Source organism: Crocodylus siamensis, chromosome 5 (assembly GCF_052110815.1).
Source record: "Crocodylus siamensis isolate JL-2025a chromosome 5, ASM5211081v1, whole genome shotgun sequence".
NCBI classification, from domain to species: domain Eukaryota; kingdom Metazoa; phylum Chordata; order Crocodylia; family Crocodylidae; genus Crocodylus; species Crocodylus siamensis.
The window spans coordinates 144,692,067-144,712,399 of record NC_143399.1 but is presented as its reverse complement, the minus strand read 5'-3'; the positions used below and the strand labels follow the sequence as shown (position 1 = coordinate 144,712,399).

The 20,333-nt window shown below is 40.1% G+C and overlaps 1 protein-coding gene across 5 annotated transcripts in view; it reads right to left on the bottom strand.

Moving 5' to 3' along the window:
* Positions 1-783: 783 nt before the first annotated feature.
* Positions 784-20,333, bottom strand: part of ZNF385D (zinc finger protein 385D) — a 739,383-nt gene continuing 719,833 nt past the window's right edge. For 3 of the 5 annotated variants that reach the window (XM_090046559.1, XM_090046561.1, XM_090046563.1), the window contains 4 exons: positions 17,036-17,269; positions 14,598-14,776; positions 13,184-13,285; positions 784-8,094 (listed from right to left, as the gene is read on the bottom strand). In XM_090046559.1, coding sequence (XP_089902685.1) covers positions 7,861-8,094; positions 13,184-13,285; positions 14,598-14,776; positions 17,036-17,269 — 749 coding nt within the window. In that variant the 3' untranslated portion in view covers positions 784-7,860. The remainder of the gene's footprint in view (positions 8,095-13,183; positions 13,286-14,597; positions 14,777-17,035; positions 17,270-20,333) is intronic. The other 2 variants (XM_090046560.1, XM_090046562.1) reach the window with 1 other exon arrangement.

The window sequence follows — 20,333 nt, the reverse complement described above, 5'->3', positions numbered from 1 at the left end:
TAGCCACAAGAGTTATTTGTTTCATTCTAATGGAAATAGGATTCAGTTTCATATTCATAGACAATCTACTATCAAAATACATCTATCATGCTTAGGTGCTGAGTACTAGTTCATGCTCTTTTAAAAATTCCAACAGATGAGTGAAAATATTTAATAGTGCCAAAACAAAGAAATAAATTGCTGGTTTGCTAGATTTATGAAAATATGCAAAAGTTCATCAGCTATGCTTTAATGCATCTAAGTCTGTAAAATATTGTTGAACCTTAGCTCTTGGTTTACTCAAGTACTTAAGAATAGCCAGCTATATAATTGGACTGGTATGCAGAAAACCATTGTCTCTCTTCCTATGACTCAATACAATACAATATATTGGAAATGCCTTTATTCTCTTCAAATGTCAATTGCTTAGCCTGAAGCAGCTTCCCACAGAAATTAGAGGGTGTGGGGGAGTAAGATATGTATTAGGCCTGTATGAAGTAGCCAGTATTCACTTCAGATTTAGATTCGGCCAATTTGGGGGAGAGTGTTTCGATTCTATGATTCCAATCAGTGTCCGAAATTGATTTGGCTGAATCTGATTCTGAGATTTGGCCACTGGTGAATCAGCCAAATCTCCAAATTGAACAGGTCCCATCCCCTGCCCGCTCTCCCAGTCCCGTTAATGGCTGCCCCACCTAGCCCCAGTGTCCCGGCACTTAAAAAAAAGAAATAAAAAGCCCCACACTCACCAGCTCCTTCCAGGCTGTGTGGGGAGGGGGAGGGGGTGATACCCACTGCCCTCCACTGCCCCGCGTTGTGTCGGGCAGGCCATGATGGCCACAGCAGCAACCAGTGAGTGTGGGGATTTTTTTTTTCAAGTGCTGAGATGCTGGGGTCTGGCAGGGCAGCCATTGACAGGGCTGAGAGAGTGGGTGGGAGTTTGGGGGTGGTCAGGGGGGCTGAGGGAGCAGGCAGGGGATGAGGTCTGGTGGGAGTCCCCCCGTGATCTCTTTCTCACTCCTTCAGCCGCCCCCCCCACTGGCACAGAGCCCAGGCCCAGCTTCCTGTGGTGGTGAGCGGGGACTGCCCAAATCTCCAAATCTTTTCCAAATGTTTTCTGAATTGATTCAGAGACTTTGAATCATTTCAGACCTTTTAACTGGTCTCCCAATTTGATTTGGATTTGGAGATTCAGCTGCCAAATCAGGCTGAATCTCCTCCAAATCAAATCAGCAACTGAAACTTCACACAGCCCTAACCTGTATGTACCATATATTGATTATGATTGATCATATTGAACTGAAAGATTTGAAAATCTTCCAAGCTGTTTAGATTGTCTCTCAAGTTCTCCTGTTAGACCTGTCCACTTCGTATAAATAGTTAAATAATGGAGAAGAAACTTCCCGGAAGTCCATATTTTTTAAACATTCAGGTACTCTAAAGAGGCATATTATGATATTTTCAAAAGTTCCTAGGTATTCAACTCCTATTGCAATGTCTAACTCCTTAGACTGGTAAGGCTAAATCAACGAGGCAGCTGAGGTTTTGCAATGGTCTGCATTTTACTGCTTAACTTTTAACAATGAGATAAGCCCTGAGTTAGGAGCCCGAGTTACCTATACAGTGTATGTAGAGGGTTACATGTCTTAGCATGAGATTTACAAAAGCCAATAAGCAGAGATCCCCTTCTCAAAGTTAATCAGGTGCCTGACTCCAGACTGCAGTGAAGTGCCTAATGTCTCTTGAGAGTCTCACCCATAAACTTTCTCTGGCAACCCTATCTGAAGACATGATCGGATCATTCAGAAAGAATATGATACAATGATAAAAAGGCCCACTTAACACTAGTTTTCTATTTATGAATTAATTCCTCATATCTTTTACTATTAATAGGAGAATGTGCATGTCAAGTTCAACCACATTTTCAGTACATTATGACTTGAGTTGGAAGAGTATCTTTCATATAAACTGTGTTCCAAAACACTTCGCAAAATTAAAAGCTTTGTGCGACTACAGTATGAAAACATGATCCAAAATGTTTTGGCTCAAGAAAGAAGCCTTCTACTTTTCTTTCAAGTAAGGCCAAAACAATTTTAACTCTTGACTTTTTAATTAATGTTAAATACAATTTAAACTGTGTTTCTCATCAAACAAGTATCTCAATATTTGTAGATTTGCAGGTGTTTTGTGCACTGCTGTTTCTGCAATCAGAACATATAAACCACTGACCTTGAAATCTTCATAGTTCATGCCATATATTAACCTAAAATCTGTATTTTCTAAAACTGAAAAAAGATCTTGGCTTCATGTGCCATTATTAGTACCTACACTAACAAGGAGGCACTATTTTGCCTATGTGGCATAGTTAGTTTTACAGTTATTTGTTGGTCTTCATTTTTTATATAATAATGGAGCTTAAAGCCCCCACTTGAATTCAGAGCTCAGGGTAGCAAGAAAACAAGAATGATACTTCATTTTAATATTCAGAGGTCTTGAAGATTGTTTTCCTTACACATTGGAACAAGACCCAAACATGAATCTAAAGGTGACCCCAAAATAGTTGGGTAATGAAGGCTCTCACCTGCTAAGTAAGACATCCAGGTTCAAGTTCTTGCCTTACATATTTCCTTTTAGGGAACTGCCTCAAGGACTGACATCTCAGGTAACTTTTATAGCTGCCATGCTAAAATCAGTCTCGCTCTGTGGCCCAGTAACATGGTAATTATTTATTCAAAATTAGTCAGAGCAGGGATTTGAAATCAGGTCTCCCGCTGGATCTCAGGTAAATCCCTTCACCCTTGATAGGGTTGTTCTCTATTGCAATGACAAATGTCAGCAGGTGTAGTTGATGCTGGTTTTGTTCTGCTGTGGAATGAGACTCTTTCCTGTTGGAGCTGTTCCACTTGTATATAAATAACTAACCTTTCACTGGAGCTTGACTCTTTAGCCTGGCAGATAGAACACTTTTTAGGGTGCAGGAGACCAAGATCAAAATCCAATTTCTCTTTAAGGAATCTAAGTATTATATACGTGGCTAAAAGTAGACATACAAGGGAAATAAAGACCCCGACTCCTACCCTAATGGTGTTTCTTTATTTTGAATTTATAAATATCTGATGAAAGGGACTGGTAACAGCTAGGGTACCCTCTCTCCAGGCTAGCGCCCATTTCAATTCAGCTAGAAACAGACGTTCAGTTTCTACTGGGAGGGTTGCTAGTTTCTCCATAGAAGGTAAAGGTGCACAGATATTCAGGCTTTTTCTCCCAGAGCTCCTGGAGAAAACTAACCCTGGAATAATCAGGGTTAAATGGCTCCCAGAAGAGTTTCTCCCAGCAGACTAAATGTCTGTACACTTTTTCTTGACTTAATTCCTCCTGGGTACCAGGTGGAGTAGAGCTGGGGGAAAGGCTCCTCTTCCTTCCCAAGACATGGAGTCACCTCAGCCTTAAGAAGGTGCAGGGACAGCTGCTCCCCTCATCTCACAGACTGACAGAGGAGGGGAGAGAGGGGTGGAGAGAGGAGGGGAGTAGCAGCCACTGCTTCCTGCCTCTTCTCTAAACCAGGCAGTGCCCAGTTTCAGGAAGGCAGGGGCTTTGTTGGCTGCCAGCTCCAAGCTGCTTGCTTCCCCATTGCCCTGTTGAGCAGAAGGGTTATGATTTAAAAAGCCAGTGGCTGGGAGTAGAGCTACCCTGCTCCCAGCCACCAGCTTTTAAATCACTGACTTACCACTCAGCTGGCAGCAATGGAAAGTCAGTGGGAGCTGCAAATGGGGAAATGTCTTCACGTGTCACTCCCTGCTCCTGCAGGCTTGTCCTTGCCATCTCTGCCCCTCAGCTAGGCAGTGGGGGGTGACAATTTAAAAGACAGAGAAGGCTTAGGAAAAGCCTTTGCATGCCTGACTCTTGACCCCTGGGTCAGTCCAGAGCAGTGCAGGATGAGGCAGGATGTCTTGTCACAATGGCTGAATGCCCCTCCCCACACTTCTCCAGGTCAAGCTGGAGAAGTGCAAGGAGCAAAGGCTGTTCTCCTGCAGGGGAGACTTGTGAGGGCTCCTGCCATAGGGCAATACCCCTTGCTGTCCATCAGCTGAATGGTAGAATTGGGATAGGAGGCATTTTCTTAGGGTGGGAGCTCTTCCCAGCTGTCTGTGGCAACTGCCACATTGACAGTCTCCCCCAACCCAGTCAGGAGAGAGAACAGGGTGACCAGTAATGGGCTCCCTATAGGTGGGGATGGCCCAAGGAGCAGCCCCCTTCCTGAAGAGCTTGCCCAATATTTTTCTACTGGAAGAAATATCTTCCAATAGAAATGAATTCCTGTATGCAGCCTCAGTCTATATTGCAGGCTGCAATGCAGTTTAGAGACACTTGAGGTAGATTTAAACAAACTAGCCTAGGAACCTCAAACAGCAGTTTGTTCAGCCCATGGGACCTATTTCCATAGGCTTTAGGTTTCTGTTTGGTCCTGCTGTGCTAAGAGAAGGCATTTTTCCCTTCCTGCGTTTTTTGTCTTGGGTCTATTAACACAAATATGTGCAAAGAGAATTAAGTACAGCAGTCCCAGTTTCAAACACTGTGGGCATGCATTTGACTTTAAACCACCACCGATCAAATAGATTGTTTTGCCAGTATTGTTCACCTTTATTTATGAAAATATTAAGCAAACAGCTGTTTACCAGAAGAGTCTGGATCCCAATGGATGCTGATCTGCTACTGACAAACAGGTGCTGGTCAACAGGTGGTGGGACAGCACGGCACAGAAAATCCATACATTCTAATATTTAGGCTTATTCCTTTATTAGGTAGTGAGTAAGAGACATAAAAAGAGTTGAGTTTGTTGTTTACAGCTGAAATTTAGAAGAGACTTGTGTGGACAAAAATTGTTCCATAGAGCACTGTGACAAAAGAGGTCCAAGAAAACAGAAAGTGTCATTGTGAATTTACTGATGTAGATATAGTTGAAATGACACTGTTTATTCCTAGCAAAAGTTGCATCAACTCTGCCCTTAGTACTGTGCCTCCATACATGCCACAGGCCGCAAAATTTTAACAAGGGTCGGCCCACTGGTTTTAGTGGCATTGCATCGGTGTGGCAGGATGTACAACAGGTGTTCACATACCAGCAGGCCATGCACAGCTATTGGTGGTTTTCCCACTCTTCCATTTTGCACATTACTTCATTTTCCCTTCTGGACCATCTCCTTTCCGACTACCCCATACCCTCTGCTTGTTTGTCAAATGCTTCAGTCTGTGGACACTATGAAAGACTCTGCAGATGAACAGTGGTTCACGGAGTATAGCTGGCAAGCCTTGGCCCTAAGGGATTTTTATACAACAGTAGTATTGATGGCATTACAACTACTGCATGAGGAATATAGGCTGAATGTCTTAAAAAAACTAAGAACACAGTTTTTAAGAGAGGAGTTTAAAGTTAGGTCCCAAAATCTATATGCACACACTTAAGAAAGTAGATTAATATTCCAAGGTGCAGAGTGACAGGCTTAACATTTTAAGGGTGGGCTTCTCTATGACCATGTTGTATGTAGCTGAGTGCTGAGCATTTTTAGCAATCCGCCCACATTTTAGATGCCTAAATATGGCTTCCAATGCTTAGCTTGATTCTCCTGTTTTTTGAAAATCTTAGGCTAAAGCAGTCTAGCTAATGAAGTAGCCCTGAAATCACCACAGCATCTAATTTATGTCCTACATCTGATTAAACTGAATATAACCACAAGACTATTTGTTGTCAAGGCACACACTTTTGCAAATAAAATGGGAGAAATAATATATACATACATCATTAATATAGAACTTATTTTAATTAATACTTATAAATAAAAGCATATCTTTGGAATTCTTTAGACACAGACATCCATGGAACCTTTTCTTTCTCTCTTTATTACTTTTTTTATAAAATCTATATGCAGAGAAGTTTAAAAAATGGTAAGTTCTAATGGGTATGGCAGGCTCACTGACGAACTGAAAGTCAAAAGTGCTGTTTATTCCCATCCTGTACACCTCCCAAACTGCTAATATTAACCACAAGCAGGTTTATATAGCAACAACATGGCCAATATTTTGCATTAATACATTTTGTATAAAATCTTTTAAATCCACCCCCCCAAACCTAAACTTAAATTATGCTTTTAATTTTTATTTGTCTTAAATGTATGGCAGGCATTTCACTTAGCTACGCATCAGAGTGGCTGCTTGTAACTGAGCAGCCCACTCTATAATATTAATAGATACTTTTCAGCTCCCTAGGGGGAAAAGCAGCCAGCAAGAATCAGAGATTTGAGACGTCTAATTTTTTTCTCTGTTGTTTGTTACTTACCACTTAATGACCCACGTGTGAATTTGAATGGTTATATAATTACTTTATATAGTAGAATTTCTGTTTATAAGTTATTTTTCTTACTCTAACATATATACAATATATCTATATATACCCCTGATAAACCTTATTTTAAAGGGACACGATCCACCCCTTTCAGCCTCATAGTGAATATATAAGGCTCTAAGCTGTCAGTATGTAAATATCAGCTATAGAATTTAGGGTCCCCGAGGATCCTAAGGGTTGTGTTTATTCCTCGCCCATGATGTGCAGTTATAACAGGTGCCTTGTGTTTTGCTATTTATATTAAGAATGCCCATTAACACATTTTATATCCTATCAGTAGGAAATAAAGCAAGAGAACATAGCCATTTTTATGATTATACCAAAGGAAGGAAGAACTTAAGGAAGGAAGGGAGATCCAATACATTTTTCTCTACTTGCAGGCACTCCCACTGGTATGATATAAAAATAATGTTTGCCATTCTTGGGGTGAAATCCTGATTCCTCTGAGGTCAGGCAACAGGTCAATGGCCTGTTGACTTCAATGGACACAGGATTTCACTCTCAATTTTAATTTGCTAGTCATGACCATGAGTAACCCACTCTTGTCTTTCCCATTGCTCTAGCATTAATGAGTTATGCTTAACTCAAGATAATACTATATTTTTGCTGTCCACCATAATGCCTTTAATGAACTTCTGCTCTGTATGAATTACTGCTTTTGGATACAAGCACTGTACACACATATAGTTTCAGTTACATAGAAATTTGCCCTATTTTGTGTACAGTTTACAGATTTTTGTGCTAAATCTTCTTTAGCTGTTAATTTGTCCTGACCACAGAACTTCTTTATGTCTCTGAACTTGGTCTTTTTTTTCCCCTACAGGTGATAAAAAGATAGTTTGCTAACTAGGAACAGCTCCACATTGTCATCATCATCTTGGCTACTTACCAAAGTGAAATAATTTGTTCGTTTCATCTCTTGCAACTCAGTTAGAAACCTAGTGGCATAGATAGAGACACACTACTATTGTTTTACAAGACATCTATTGTATCTATTTTTGTTCAGATAAATACCCGGTAACAGCTGATTTGGCAGGAGGATCAGTAAGGGTACTACTATTCACAGTGTTTCTTTTTTTCTTCTTCTTCTTTTAATCTACAGAATAAAGTATTTTATGTACATTGGAACCAGTTAATGCCCTTTAGACAAATTTGTAAGTTGTTTCATAAAGCAGGAAAGACATTGCAGGGAAACATGTGCCAAAAAGCACAGTCAAAAAGGCTTCATAAGTTCTATAGGTCACTATGACTCAATGCTGGAGATCACTTCTAAAACGATCAGTATTCAAGAGGAATGCTCTCATTTGGAGAAAATACTGCCCCTTCCCCCTTTTAGAATTTGTCCAATTCTCTATCAAAAGTCCTGGCTCTTCATATATACTTTAAACTATAAATAAACACTGCATAGTTCAATGTTCTTGATTTGCTTTTTTGAATTGTTTTGAAAAATTATTGCAGTACAACTGATTCCTGTTTGGAGTTCAGTAAGGAGCAAACAGCACAGGAGTATGGGTGGTCCGTATAGGCCCAGGAGCTGGTCGTAGAAGTGCTGGAGGAAGTGCTGAAGTCTGGAAAAGGGTAGCTGCTGGGGCTGTTCGAAGACTGAAAGGGGAATTCACAGCCACAGCAGCAGCTGCTGCTGCAGCTGCTAGTGGGTTTGGTAAGATACGTGGAGCCATTGGCTTTGAAGGTTCCTTTGAAAATACTAATTTTACCTGTGGGGAAGAGAACAAACAAAGACAGAAAGAAACAGAATTTGTTCGTATTAGCCATATGACAGGTACCTTTTCTTAGATTACAAATCAAAAAGAGAGAGGAGTGGTATTAGTCACTGACACTAAAAGTGAGCTGCAGCTCTGTGACAGTTTCCAAAGAAGATGCTATGTCATACACTCCAATTAGGAATGAGCATCTCAGTGATGTTTTAGTGGAGGCTACTGAAACCTGATATTATTTTGATCCTGGTTTCACATCTTATCATAGAGACCTATAATTTAATAGGCCATTTCAAATGAAAAAATCAAAGTGAATCATTGGGGGCTGAGCAAGCACAATCTGCATACACATTAAGGGATAGGGGAGGGGGTGCTCAAAGATCCTGCAAGAGTCAAATAGGAAAGAAATAGCAATCAATTAGGAAGCAACCACTTGGACAGTCTGATGATGAAGACCACAACCTAGTGAAAAATCATCCCATTTCAGAGCATGATAACACAGGTTCTTTTACTTCTGCTGTGATTCAAGATCTATTTAAAATAAGAGCATCTATGAGTGACTATTACCTCTAGCGACTGCAAAAGAATATAACAAAACTTATCTTGCAACAGCTGTGGAAGTCTTCTGATTTCTCATGCATTTGAATGGGAGATGCAGTTCTTATGTCTCACTCTAGATCATCTATGAATCTGACCGTACCTCCTGCTGACCTTTCTCACTAAAGCCACCATTCATACTTATGGGGCCAGTCTACACGTGCGATTAATGCACACAAATAAATGCCAGAGCTTATTGCTCAGGAGTTTTTTCATGCACAACAGCATACATGTAGATGCTGCCCTGGCTAGCTGGGGCACAGGGTTTCTCATTCCAGGGCTAACCAGGAGTCTCAGCAAGAAAACTTCTCTCCTTCCTTCCCCTGCTGTTTCCATGTGCTGCCAAGAGGCTGCCCTGGGGCACGATTCCTCAGTGTGGAGGCTGCCTGCCAGCCAGCCTCACAGTGAGAAACTCTGTGCCCCAGCCAGCCAGGGCAGTCTATATGTGTGCTGCTGTGCATGAAAAAGCTCCACAGCAATAAGCAACAAGCAGCTGCTTGTGCTCACTCCATCTCCACGTGCTGCAGGAATTGAGAGGGTGTCTAGCTGGGGCACAGGGTGCTTCACTGTGGACCTAGTTGGCAGGCAGCCCTCGTGCCCCAGCCAGCCCCGCATACAGCACATGGAGATGGGTGGGAGGGGGTGGAGGGAAGCAGCACCACCCCCCACCCCAGCTCCATGGGCTGCCCCATACTTGTATTTTACAAGACTACCCTGCTGCAGAGTTTATTAGTTTTGTGTGCTCTAAGAGGAATCCATGTGTAGACACCGAGATGTTTACAGTGCAGTTACTTAGTCAACTACACAATAAATGTCTCGTGTAGAGCACCCATGGAGACTATGAAATAGTGGTGGGTATCTCAGGAACATGGTTCTGAGCAATTCATTTTTGATAGGTGTTTCAACCCTGTTTGACTACCTGTGGTAGAGGGGCTGTAATCACTGTAGCGTTCCCTTAGAGCAGTTTTATGAAAGCATCAGCACTTGGCAAGAGTAACCATATTTTAACCAACCTTTTTTCCTCAATTGTTGAACTTTTACAACCTACATACATGCTTGACTATGTCTGGGGATAATTTAAAACAACATAGAGGTACTTTGTTGCATCCATGTATTAACAATCATTTGTTAGGGGTGCAGAAGGTATCCCAAATTTATCCCTGGGATAACAGTGTATCACTCAGTAAGCTGTACACAGTGGTGTGCCTTTGCTTACTATAAGTATAGGCATTCTTCACTTAATTAAACCACATTTTCCCACTTACACAGAGGAAGGATTCAAAGCATACCCCAATGCACCGACATAACTATTTGTATCCTGAAGGATTCTCCCATGGGACATAACAAAAGAATTTGGCATAAACCAATAGTGAATTTCACCTGTTCGTGATCAACCTAATCCAGTAGCAGAAGTTCAGTTTTTCTTTACATACCATCTGTATCTTTTAATACCTCCTCCCCTATTTGCTGGCCTCAGGATCATTGAAGACTTTTGGGTAATAGGAGAAGGGAAATTTTCTAACGGCAAAAAGGAAAGGTAAATACTTTACTGAAATGTAATGGCCATTGAACACCTAACTAAGTAACCAACTGTTCAGGATTTTCCAGGAAAGTTCCTAATTTGGGGCCTGTGGCCAGTGTTTCCAATTCTGAAGTGGGGCTTTCATCAGGAATTTGAAAAAAATGGTTCTGGGTCAGTACATGGCAAAGTCCTGATCAGAGCTGATGTTTGAAAATTGTGCAAGTGCATGGGGGCCCAAAACTGAACAACCACTATTAATTTCAGAGCTGTTACTTGCTGGCAGTGGAGCATCTGGGACTGTCCCAGCTCTGTGAAAGTGAATTGCTTTGTTTAGCTCCAGGTTGTTCCAATGAAAATCTAGCTAATGGAATTTTCTTGATACCTGTTACACCGAAAAGCACAAACACACTCTTTAATAAGGCAAAGGCATCCACCCCTCCTTTTATGTACTCTACTATTTACTTTTAAATATTCCTTATCTTTATTTAAAAAATAGCTCATCAGATAATCCATACAGTAGCATATTTTTCATGAGCTCTTTCAGTATGTAAACCATGGATTTGAAAAGTGCCAAAAAAGCTGAATAACAACCTTGTTTCTTTTTAGTTTGCTTTTTCGTGTGCTAGTTCCATCAACTGAGAGAGGGGTAGGATGACTCCTCATGTACTTACTATGAGTGAGCTGAATACCATCACCTGGGAAATAGTAAAGACTCTTTCTTTTAGCCATTCAAAACTGTTCTGGGCAAGCCACTAGAAAGCCTGGGTCTTCTGCTTCCTAAAAGTGCTTTAACCATTCAGCTAGAGGTGCTTAATAATGGAGCTAAAATTGGAGCTAAAAACCTGGAAGAGCTCTCCTTGGCAAGCATTTAATACCTACTAGCCCTGGGCTTTGGCTGAATAGAAATTTATACCTTCTGCACACCTGTTATATGCATGTAAAGAGCAAGAGAATTTGGGCCTGAGTAACATGAAAAGCACTTAATCTTGAGCAAAGGAAGATAACCAGCTTTAAAGCTCATCAGAAACATTTACAATCAAAATTAGTGCTTTTTTGGCTCGTTGTCTATTTCACTTGAGTTCCAAATGACAGTCATTTCCATGTTCATTTCCAGTAGGAAAAATTCCAGACTGATTTAACCTTATCGTGGCCTCCACTTTTCTGTGGATCTCCACTTGTTTTATTGCTAGCTTATGCTTATGACTCACCTGCCATCTCATTTGCCTCTTTTGCCCACCTGTTATATCCTGCTTGATATGCGGCTTGTGAGCATTTTGACATACGATTCTCCTCTCTGCTACTTGTCTGCACAGTACGTGGCACACTGGGGCCCTGATCCTTGACCAGGATTCCTAAGTGCCACCGTAATATAAATAAGTAACTATAATTACGCACTTACTATTTTTGCCTGCTGAAGAACAAAGATTTCCTGAACGTAATAATATATAGTCAGTGAAATTTTGGTAATCCGTGTCCTACATTTCTTGTCGTGCCGATTCTATTCTATTCTATTCTGTTCTATTCTAGGTATTGGAGACCCCCATATCCGTAGGGTTCATGAGATAGTCTATGTGGCCATTCTCATACCAATGTATCTGCCAGGTAATGCACTGAATAGAATTATAGCACTTGCTAAGATTTTTAATGGGTGTCTTATGGTTATGAATGAGGCATAATGGCTACTCAGGATAAAAGCCCTGCCCACCCCCCACCCCCCAATTTTAAAGGTGACGTCTTTAAATCAGTTGGAAGAGAATTAGACTTTTGAAGACAAAGGCCCTGAACATCTGTCTCCAATGCAGCAAGCACACAATATAACACACAAATACATTTTTGAAATACAGATCTCCAGGGATTTGTTAAAATCATTCTTCAAACACTCCAGCTGAAATCATGAATTAATCAGGTCATTGCATTACACACGACCATATAGGGAACCGAGGAAGACCACTGAATAGAGGTGTGTCAGGATACATCCACTCTACCAGGGGCAGCTAAGCTGCCACATGCATGCCACAAGTGGTTCAAGCAGTCTCTGTATGTGGCAGGGTGGGGAGGGGACAGATAACACAGTGGCAGATATAGGGCAGGAAGTAGAAAGCAGAGCAGAATATTGGGAAAGGAGCAAAGGGCAGAGAGCAGAAAGCAGAGGAGCTTGGCAAGCAGGGGAAAGGGATCAGAGTAACAGTAGATGAGGGGGTTGGGCTATATTGTGGCATGCCTGCCAAAAGGTTTGGTTCCCACTGCACTACACGACCAGAGAATTCGAGCACATCTTAACTAAAAACAAGACACTAGGATTTTATTTAAAATATAATTTTATAATTTGACATTGCATCTTTGAAGCTAACAAGATCTGAGTTTCCGACAGTTTCTCCTGTAGGAGAATAATGTGACCAAGCCTGGATTGAATTTGCACAAAAATCAAACAACAGATTTTTCACTAAATTCAGTTTTTATCCAGCTCTTTTTAATACAAAATTAGAATTAAAAATAATTTTTTTTTTGCATAATTGGTGGCAGACCTCATTTCCCAAACTCAGCCTTACACCTTTGTGTGTTATTCATTGTGCTTGATGCAGACAGGATCTTTGGGAACTGTCTTCTATCTATATTCTTTTTCCTTATAACCCTGCAATGGGTTTTCCTTCTACAATCATCTATACAGCTCCAAGAAGGGTGCCTATAGGCATAGTCCACTGGTCACTGAAATCAATGGAAAGTCATCAAATGACTTAACTGGGTACTGAGCAGGGCATTTATAATTTGATGCCATTTTCTTCTTTCCTCTCCTCTGAGACTATAAACTGCCCCAAGGCATAGAATCATTAGCCTAGGTCCTAAGCTGTATTGCCTGGCACTCCTCCATCCTGTAACATGCATTTTCATATTTTTAAAAACATTTTTCAATGGTATTTTATGAAAATTCTACTTAGTGGGACACCATGAGAAAGAAAATAATGAACTTACCCCTAGAGGATGTGTTCCCTTTTGAAGTTTGTTGTAAGGACTATATTTAGGTTTAGGTGGCTTCCCAGCAGCTCGGTCTTTGTGCCTTCTACTGCTTATGTGCTGCAAAGAAAAGAATATTTAAAAATTATATTCCTCCAATAAATATCATGGCATTCATAGTACATTTCAACTATTGTCTTAACACAAAGATGCTCCAGTGTGTTGGTGACTATTGTTCTCCGCAACAGTGTTAATTTATTTCAGCAAAATAAAATAAACCAATACCTTAGTTATTAATAATTTAGACTTGTTTCAACTTGAAGCTTTCTCTTTTGCTTCATGTATTATATCTATATTTTGAGAAGTGTTCAACCTAACTGTACTACCAGCATAATCAATGCATGTCTCAGCTCTGCCGGGTTCTGCAGGAAGGGAATTAGGCCAATTCTGAATGTTTTTGAAAAATCCCATCCTGCACAAAAGATGTAATCAATAGCTGCAGAACAGTTCTCAAAAATACAGGGGCATTCCCTACTCATAAGCAAAGTGGTCTGAGGATTTTAGTATCCACAGGACAGAGAGCCTTTTACATTTTCACCTGAAAGTCTGCTGTGTAGCATGCTGAGTGGCACTATAGCTACAGTAAATTCACCTGCAAAAAAATCTACTGGGCTTTACAATAATTTTCCGTTATAGGTTCTGTTGCAACATTAGATACCAGGAATTTCTTTCCATTCTTTCCTTATTGGTTTGTAAAGAGCTCTCCTGAGAAGGAAACTGAAGGTGAAAAAACTTTAATAGAAGTATAAAGAAGTTGAAATTTAGTCCCTTACAGTGTTTGTTTTCATCCTTGTGAAGTTCCTTAACAAGTGCTTAATTACAAAAGGCACATAAAATAACTAAGTGTTTTATAGAACAATAGCTTTGTTCATCTGAGAGACAAAGACTGCCTTTAACTTAGTGTAAATTCAATTTGGAGGTCATGGTTTTTGGCTGCAGAATAACACAGATAAAAACAAAGCAACATCCCACATTCTTATGCCAGTTATCAATGTTCAGTAAATATATTCTCTGCACACACCTCCACATTTCTGTGAATACAAAAATCACGCAGCACATAAAATGACAGGGTTTATTAAGTCTTGACAATTATGCTAGTTTAAAGACACTTGTAATGTTGTAAGCTCAGAGATTCTAACACAGTTTCAAAAAATGAATATAATCAATCATTTTAGAGAAAATACACTTTTTGTGATGGAAAACCATACCAAAAACAAAACAGAGAACAAAAGCCTGAGTACAAAAGGTGAAAACAGCAAATTCCATTTAGATGTGAGCTGTCATATTAATAACTTGCTGATTGTCTTGCTACTTCACCCCAGCAAAACAAAGGAAGAGCCAAGAATTCACATTCTACAAGCTGCTTAAGTACCTGTTTAAGTTGTGTCTCCGAGTTAACGTGCACATCACAAATTTCACAGTGAAACGTTTTGTTCTGTAAGCCTGTATTTCCTTTGTTAACAGGCCCTTTGCCTTTGACGCCTGCTCGGGGAAAAGCTTTAATAGTTCCACTTCCATTCCGAGCTTCCAGCATGGTTTTGTGCTTAGTCCCTGGAGGTATTAGAAATGGGAAACAGAAATAACTTCGGCAAGTTGGTTGCACTGTATAATTATTCTAAACAGTTATGTGAACTCAATTTTGTCCCATGTGTTACCCTTGGAACGTGAGCACATTGCCTATATCTGTTTGATTATAAAGTAATAATCTTGTATATTTGATATTAATTACTGAGTATTTAATTATTAAATGATGCATATTTAGGCAATAAGATAGAATGAAGCAGCCGGCATCAATAAGCAGTGGCACGTTCTGGATATCCTGAGGTGAAGTTAAATGGGTGTGACTTCTTTTCATTAACTCCTGCTGCTAATAAGACCTGAGATGAAGTTGAAAAGGACGAGTGATTTAGCTATTAAAGATGTAGTTGGCTCTGATTTGTAGCTGTTCCATGGTGGGTTGATAAATATTTTGTGTTAAGTAGCCAAAACTTAAAAACTGCAATTAAATAATCAGTTTTCCAGTCCCCAAAGAGTAGAGGTTTCATGGGTTCCTAAGTATCTTAATGACCTGAGACAGAAATCAAAACATGAAGAATGACATGCACTGCCTACATTTCTAGCTATGCAAATAAACTGTAGACATAAAAACAATAAAAAGGTCAAGACTGTGTTAACTTTACTCATGGATCTCTCAAATGCATCGTAACAGCCTTTGCAGCAGTGGAAAATTGACAGTCCTCATCCCTCTGCTTTTGCCATGGCAGGTTAAGGGTTAAGGTGCTTTTAGTGTCTGGGCAATCTGTATTGTCGTTGTACAGCAACTTGTATGGATAGAGATAATCCTGCCTTGAGTAGAGGTTGCACTAGAAGACCTCTGGAGGTCCCGTCCAACCAAACTTTTCTATGATTCTGTGTTGAAGATCAACTTACACTATTGACTTTCATAGGGTTATTCAGTGAGGGTCAAGGGACTATTTCCATGTAAAGAAGGCTGAAAAAATATATTACTATGCATGTGTATTTACTACATTAGAAACCTAAAACTTGAAGGCTTGTGGCATGATAAACACATTTGGCCAAACTCAGCCTTGTGATAAAATAGTACAGCTTTACTGACTTCTGGTCTCAGATTTACACCAGAAGATGCACAGCACTTAAACCTGATGAAGTTGTGTTTTCTCATGAGAAGCAATAAAGCAGAATGTTCCTTTAAATAAGCACTGAAGCGGTGCCAAGATTATTATTTCTTTTTTGATTATAACCTAAGACCTTTTTTCCATTTGGATGCTGGCAGGTAATCTCTGTCTCTAGATTTCAGGCCTTAAGCTATGTTTGCTTTTCTCTTCCCTATTCTTAAACTCTGTTCTCTCTGCTCTACACTGTCTCCTAAGATCTGGTTTAATCTCTTATATACATTAGGGAAGGCCTTGAAAGTTTCCCAATGCAGCCAGAAATATTTGGAGGTCTGTTATAGTGGAGGCAATGGAGGGGATGCCTGCCTCACAACCATTTATTTGTTGACTTTGGGTCTCTCTAATATGCAATGGTGAGAATGCGATGATCTATAGGAAAGGAGAAGTTAAGCACCTGCCAGACAATAGCCATGGTCAGTTTTTCAGGCCAGTGACTTAAAAAAAAACTAATTATGACAGTGGTTTCCAAACTGTGTTTCATGGAAGCCTCCAGTTCCACAGTAGGTCATCAGAGGTTCTGCACAGAGGCTGGAGGTACTGGTGGAGGGCTAGGAGGCAGCGCATTGCTAAGCCCCGTTGTCTGGCTCTGTGTCAGCTCATAGGATAAGGGCAGGGGTTCTGTGGCAGAAGAAGTGATATGAAAGGATTTCATGACTTTAGGATGTTTAAAAATTGCTGTGTTATGGTTATCAAAAACCAAGGTAGAGCAAAGAATTCAAAACCTTGTCACTGCAGTGTCCCCCTGTTTCACTATCGTTTGTTCGATTTCTGACCAAGCTACTAGCACTCATTTTCAATTTGCTATTCAACATAAATGAAAGTATGAAAACTCTGAACACCAATAGGTAACAGAGCACAAGCTGTCACTTAGCACCATTATGTTTGGAAGCAATAAAGCTGATATGAAGGAAAACTAGTAAGTTGTATGCACTAGGATTCCTTTTCTCCCATTATAAAAGACTCTTTGCTTGTCATTTTTATTCTTTAATAGTTAATGAATTCCATGTAATTGCCAGTTTTCTGCCACCTCTTTGTCCCCTGCTGCAAGAGATCTAATCTATTCAAGGGAAGATAATTGCAGAGCTCTTGAGACAGAAAAGAAATTGCTACATCTCACCACTGTTGTGCGCCTCCAGCTGTGAGGCGGAGTTGACAGCGACTTTGCATAGTGAACAGTAAAGTAGCCTTTTTGCTTTTTCTTCCTCAGTCTCCATGGACGGACATGTGGTGCTGCTAGTGGCTGTTGTGGGGATTTTTTCAACTTTAGAGGTGATCTCAGTTGTCATAACACTGCTCTTCCGGATTTCTACTGTTGTCGTTGTTGATATTGCTGGTGTCCCTGTGGTAACATCTGCAATGAAAAGGAGGAGTTGGAAACAAAATAAATGTTCTGACCTTTTTCATTTAAAATTTTAATTCTGCAACCACAAGGAGAGGCATAATATTCTGGTGATACTTGACTAACGGTAATGAACTAAACCTGACCTTTTTCTCATTTCCTATTATACATTTGCAAAAAGAACATTATTTTGGAACACCATTTATTCTGTCCCCTGCATGTTACAAACACTTTCTAAATACAGAATTCATAAACCCCAAAGGTACATTAGACCACTGAGACTATCCTGTATGTATACAAGTTAATCCAGTAAGAGAGGTCACAGCAGTTATAAGTAAACAGGCAATTAACATTTGTTCTCAGTCCATGTCAAGTGCTATGACTGCAACATACTATTTACTAAAAGTCTGACTTAAAAATGTAATAGTTTGTGCTTTTAAAAAAACTTCAGGCTCTGAAATAACTCTGATGAAGATCAAACAGTAAAATGATACACCTGATCCTTCTATAGTACTTGAAGATACAAGAGTAGAAAGTCACACTCATGATATCACTTTTTTAAAAAGTATTTATAATGATACATTGTGCAGTCTATTATAATTATCAAGATTTTTTATGATTTTAGATGTTTAACATACAAAAGGCACCTATATTCAGCTTTAGGGGGTAGATCTACAAAGAGCATAGTTCTTAAGTCCTTAGAAACTTTAATCCAAAACTTGAATATACACAGATGCAACTAAAGTCCTTAGACACTTAAGTTTCCATCAGACACAATTCTGAGGCACCTAAATTTCTGCTATAGAGCATGCACATGACCATGCAACTCCCAGCAGCAAGAAAAAAAATCAGAGCCTGGAGCTCAACAGGTTTCACAAGCTAGGCATTTCTAGGCATGCTGTTAAACCTAATTCTTTAGGCCTTCTAGAAACCTGGTTTACTTGAGGCAAGGCAGAAGGGAAGGACTGATGGTAATCCCATTCCATATCCCAATTAATCCGGTAGTTAGAGCATTTGCTCAGGAAGTCTAAGAGATAGTAGCTGAACTGAACAAGAATGTGAACCCAGAACCCATTTTCCCAGAAGAATGCCCTAATTGCTGGGTTACTGGTAGTCTAAGATGGACATCTCTCAAACTCTGCTGTGGACGTTGTTCATGTAGTATTAAAAATATTCACTGTGCTACAGAAAAAAGAGAGATTGACAGTATAGTCTGGTGATCAGAGCACTTCAGCATGACATGGAAGAATCAAGCCTAAGTCCCTGCTCGAATGAATAATTAACTAGTTAAATATTGGATGATCTGACTTTGGATCCTTCACATCCTACTCTGTTTCTCTAACCACTGAGTTATTCAAATCAAAGCAAAACAAAACAAAAACAAAAAAAAACACACCTTGATCACCTCCTCTTTAATATGTATCATGATGGGAAAGGTTAACCCAGTGCAGGCAAAACTCCAGGAGCGGGTCAATGATTGGGAATCCTGAGGGAAGAAAGCTGCCTATCTCCCTTTGAGGTGTGATCTGAGACGATCACCTCTCTTTCATTTACTTTAGACTAGCTTAGGTAGCTCTGTCTTACACATGCACACTTTTAAAAACCCATTTTAAGCACCCACTTTCCCCACACATTGTACAGGGAGAGTTAGGTGTCTAACTCTGGTATCAGAATTTCCCTAAGCAGTAGGGTGCCCAAGTGTTAGACACTGCAGCTCTGAGTCTAGTTCTCCTTTTATGAATCCAGCTCTACATGTCCTTTTAAAAATTAAAAATCCAATCAATTAAAATTGTGAGGTCTTTTATTTACGTCGGGAAAAGCAATTTTCTTTTTACAGCTTTGAAATATGACCTGATTACTTCTACAAAACAAAGCTTGCGAGTTATATCTTAGCTCTCAAATATTCTACAACTTTCTCCACAGTTGTCCACAAATTTGTAATTATTATTCTATCTGAGATCCAAGGATGAACCTGGACCACAAATAAGGAATAAGATTATAATAGTAACAAAACAATGCTGTTTCTTAAGTAGATAATAGACATTTCAGATTATGGAGCAGAGAAGTGATAATTCCCCTACAAGTTCTTGAAACAGGAAAGCACTCAATGGGACTTAAATATATACCTTAAATTAAGCAGGTGCCTTATGTTTCCTTAAGGCTTTCTCAAATGAAACAGAATGCTCAAATTTTGCTATGCTTTCTCAGACTGGATAACATCTTTCTCCATCAATAGGTCCATTTCTTTCATTGAGACTGCCCATGGGATAAGGTGCTGCCCCAATATGAATAAAAATAGTAAAACATGGCTCCACATGTTCCTAGTGTTATTGTGCTTAAAACCATTTTGGTTCAGGGCCCCTCAGGTACCTAAGGAACAAACTGGTAAACAGGGTAATACCTTGCTCGTATTGTGCCCTAGGTCACAGCTGCAGACACTGCAGCACCAGCATCTGAAGGTTCACTGCTGCAGAGTGAGATATCATCTCCTTCTTTTTGCTGCCAACACACGTCAAATGGCCAAAACTCGCCCCCACTGTTTTGTTGGTGGTAAAAGGGGGGGTTACATTGCTGCCCACTGCAGCGAACCTTTGGCGACTGCTACTGCAGCATGACACCTCTGCTTCTCTACTCTTCCACAAAGCCAGAGCTGGAGCCTTTGCAGGGAAGGAGCAGGGTTTGAGGGAAAAGGGGGTTAGGAGGATGAAACATTCCCTTAGCTTTGTTCTGGTGGCTCCCTTAGGCAGTACCCGGGACTTGTGCCCTGCTTGCCATTACCATTATGCTGCTGATAAAAAACACAAGGAAGAGGGTGGAATTGTTAAGAAGAGTGGTATACAGAGATATTCATAGGCGTTATAGGATGAAACCCACCCAAATAAAACATGCTATTAAGGAAATAACATAATCAGTAACGTATCTGAGTTGGTGGGTTAGTTTTCCTAAGGCAGGAGTACAGCCCTTACTGGTTTCAAAACTGGACTGAGCAAAGTTGTACTGTAGGGGACAATCCTGCATTAGCAATGTAGTGGACTAGGATGTCCCTTTTACCTGTAAACTCTATGAATTTATTAGC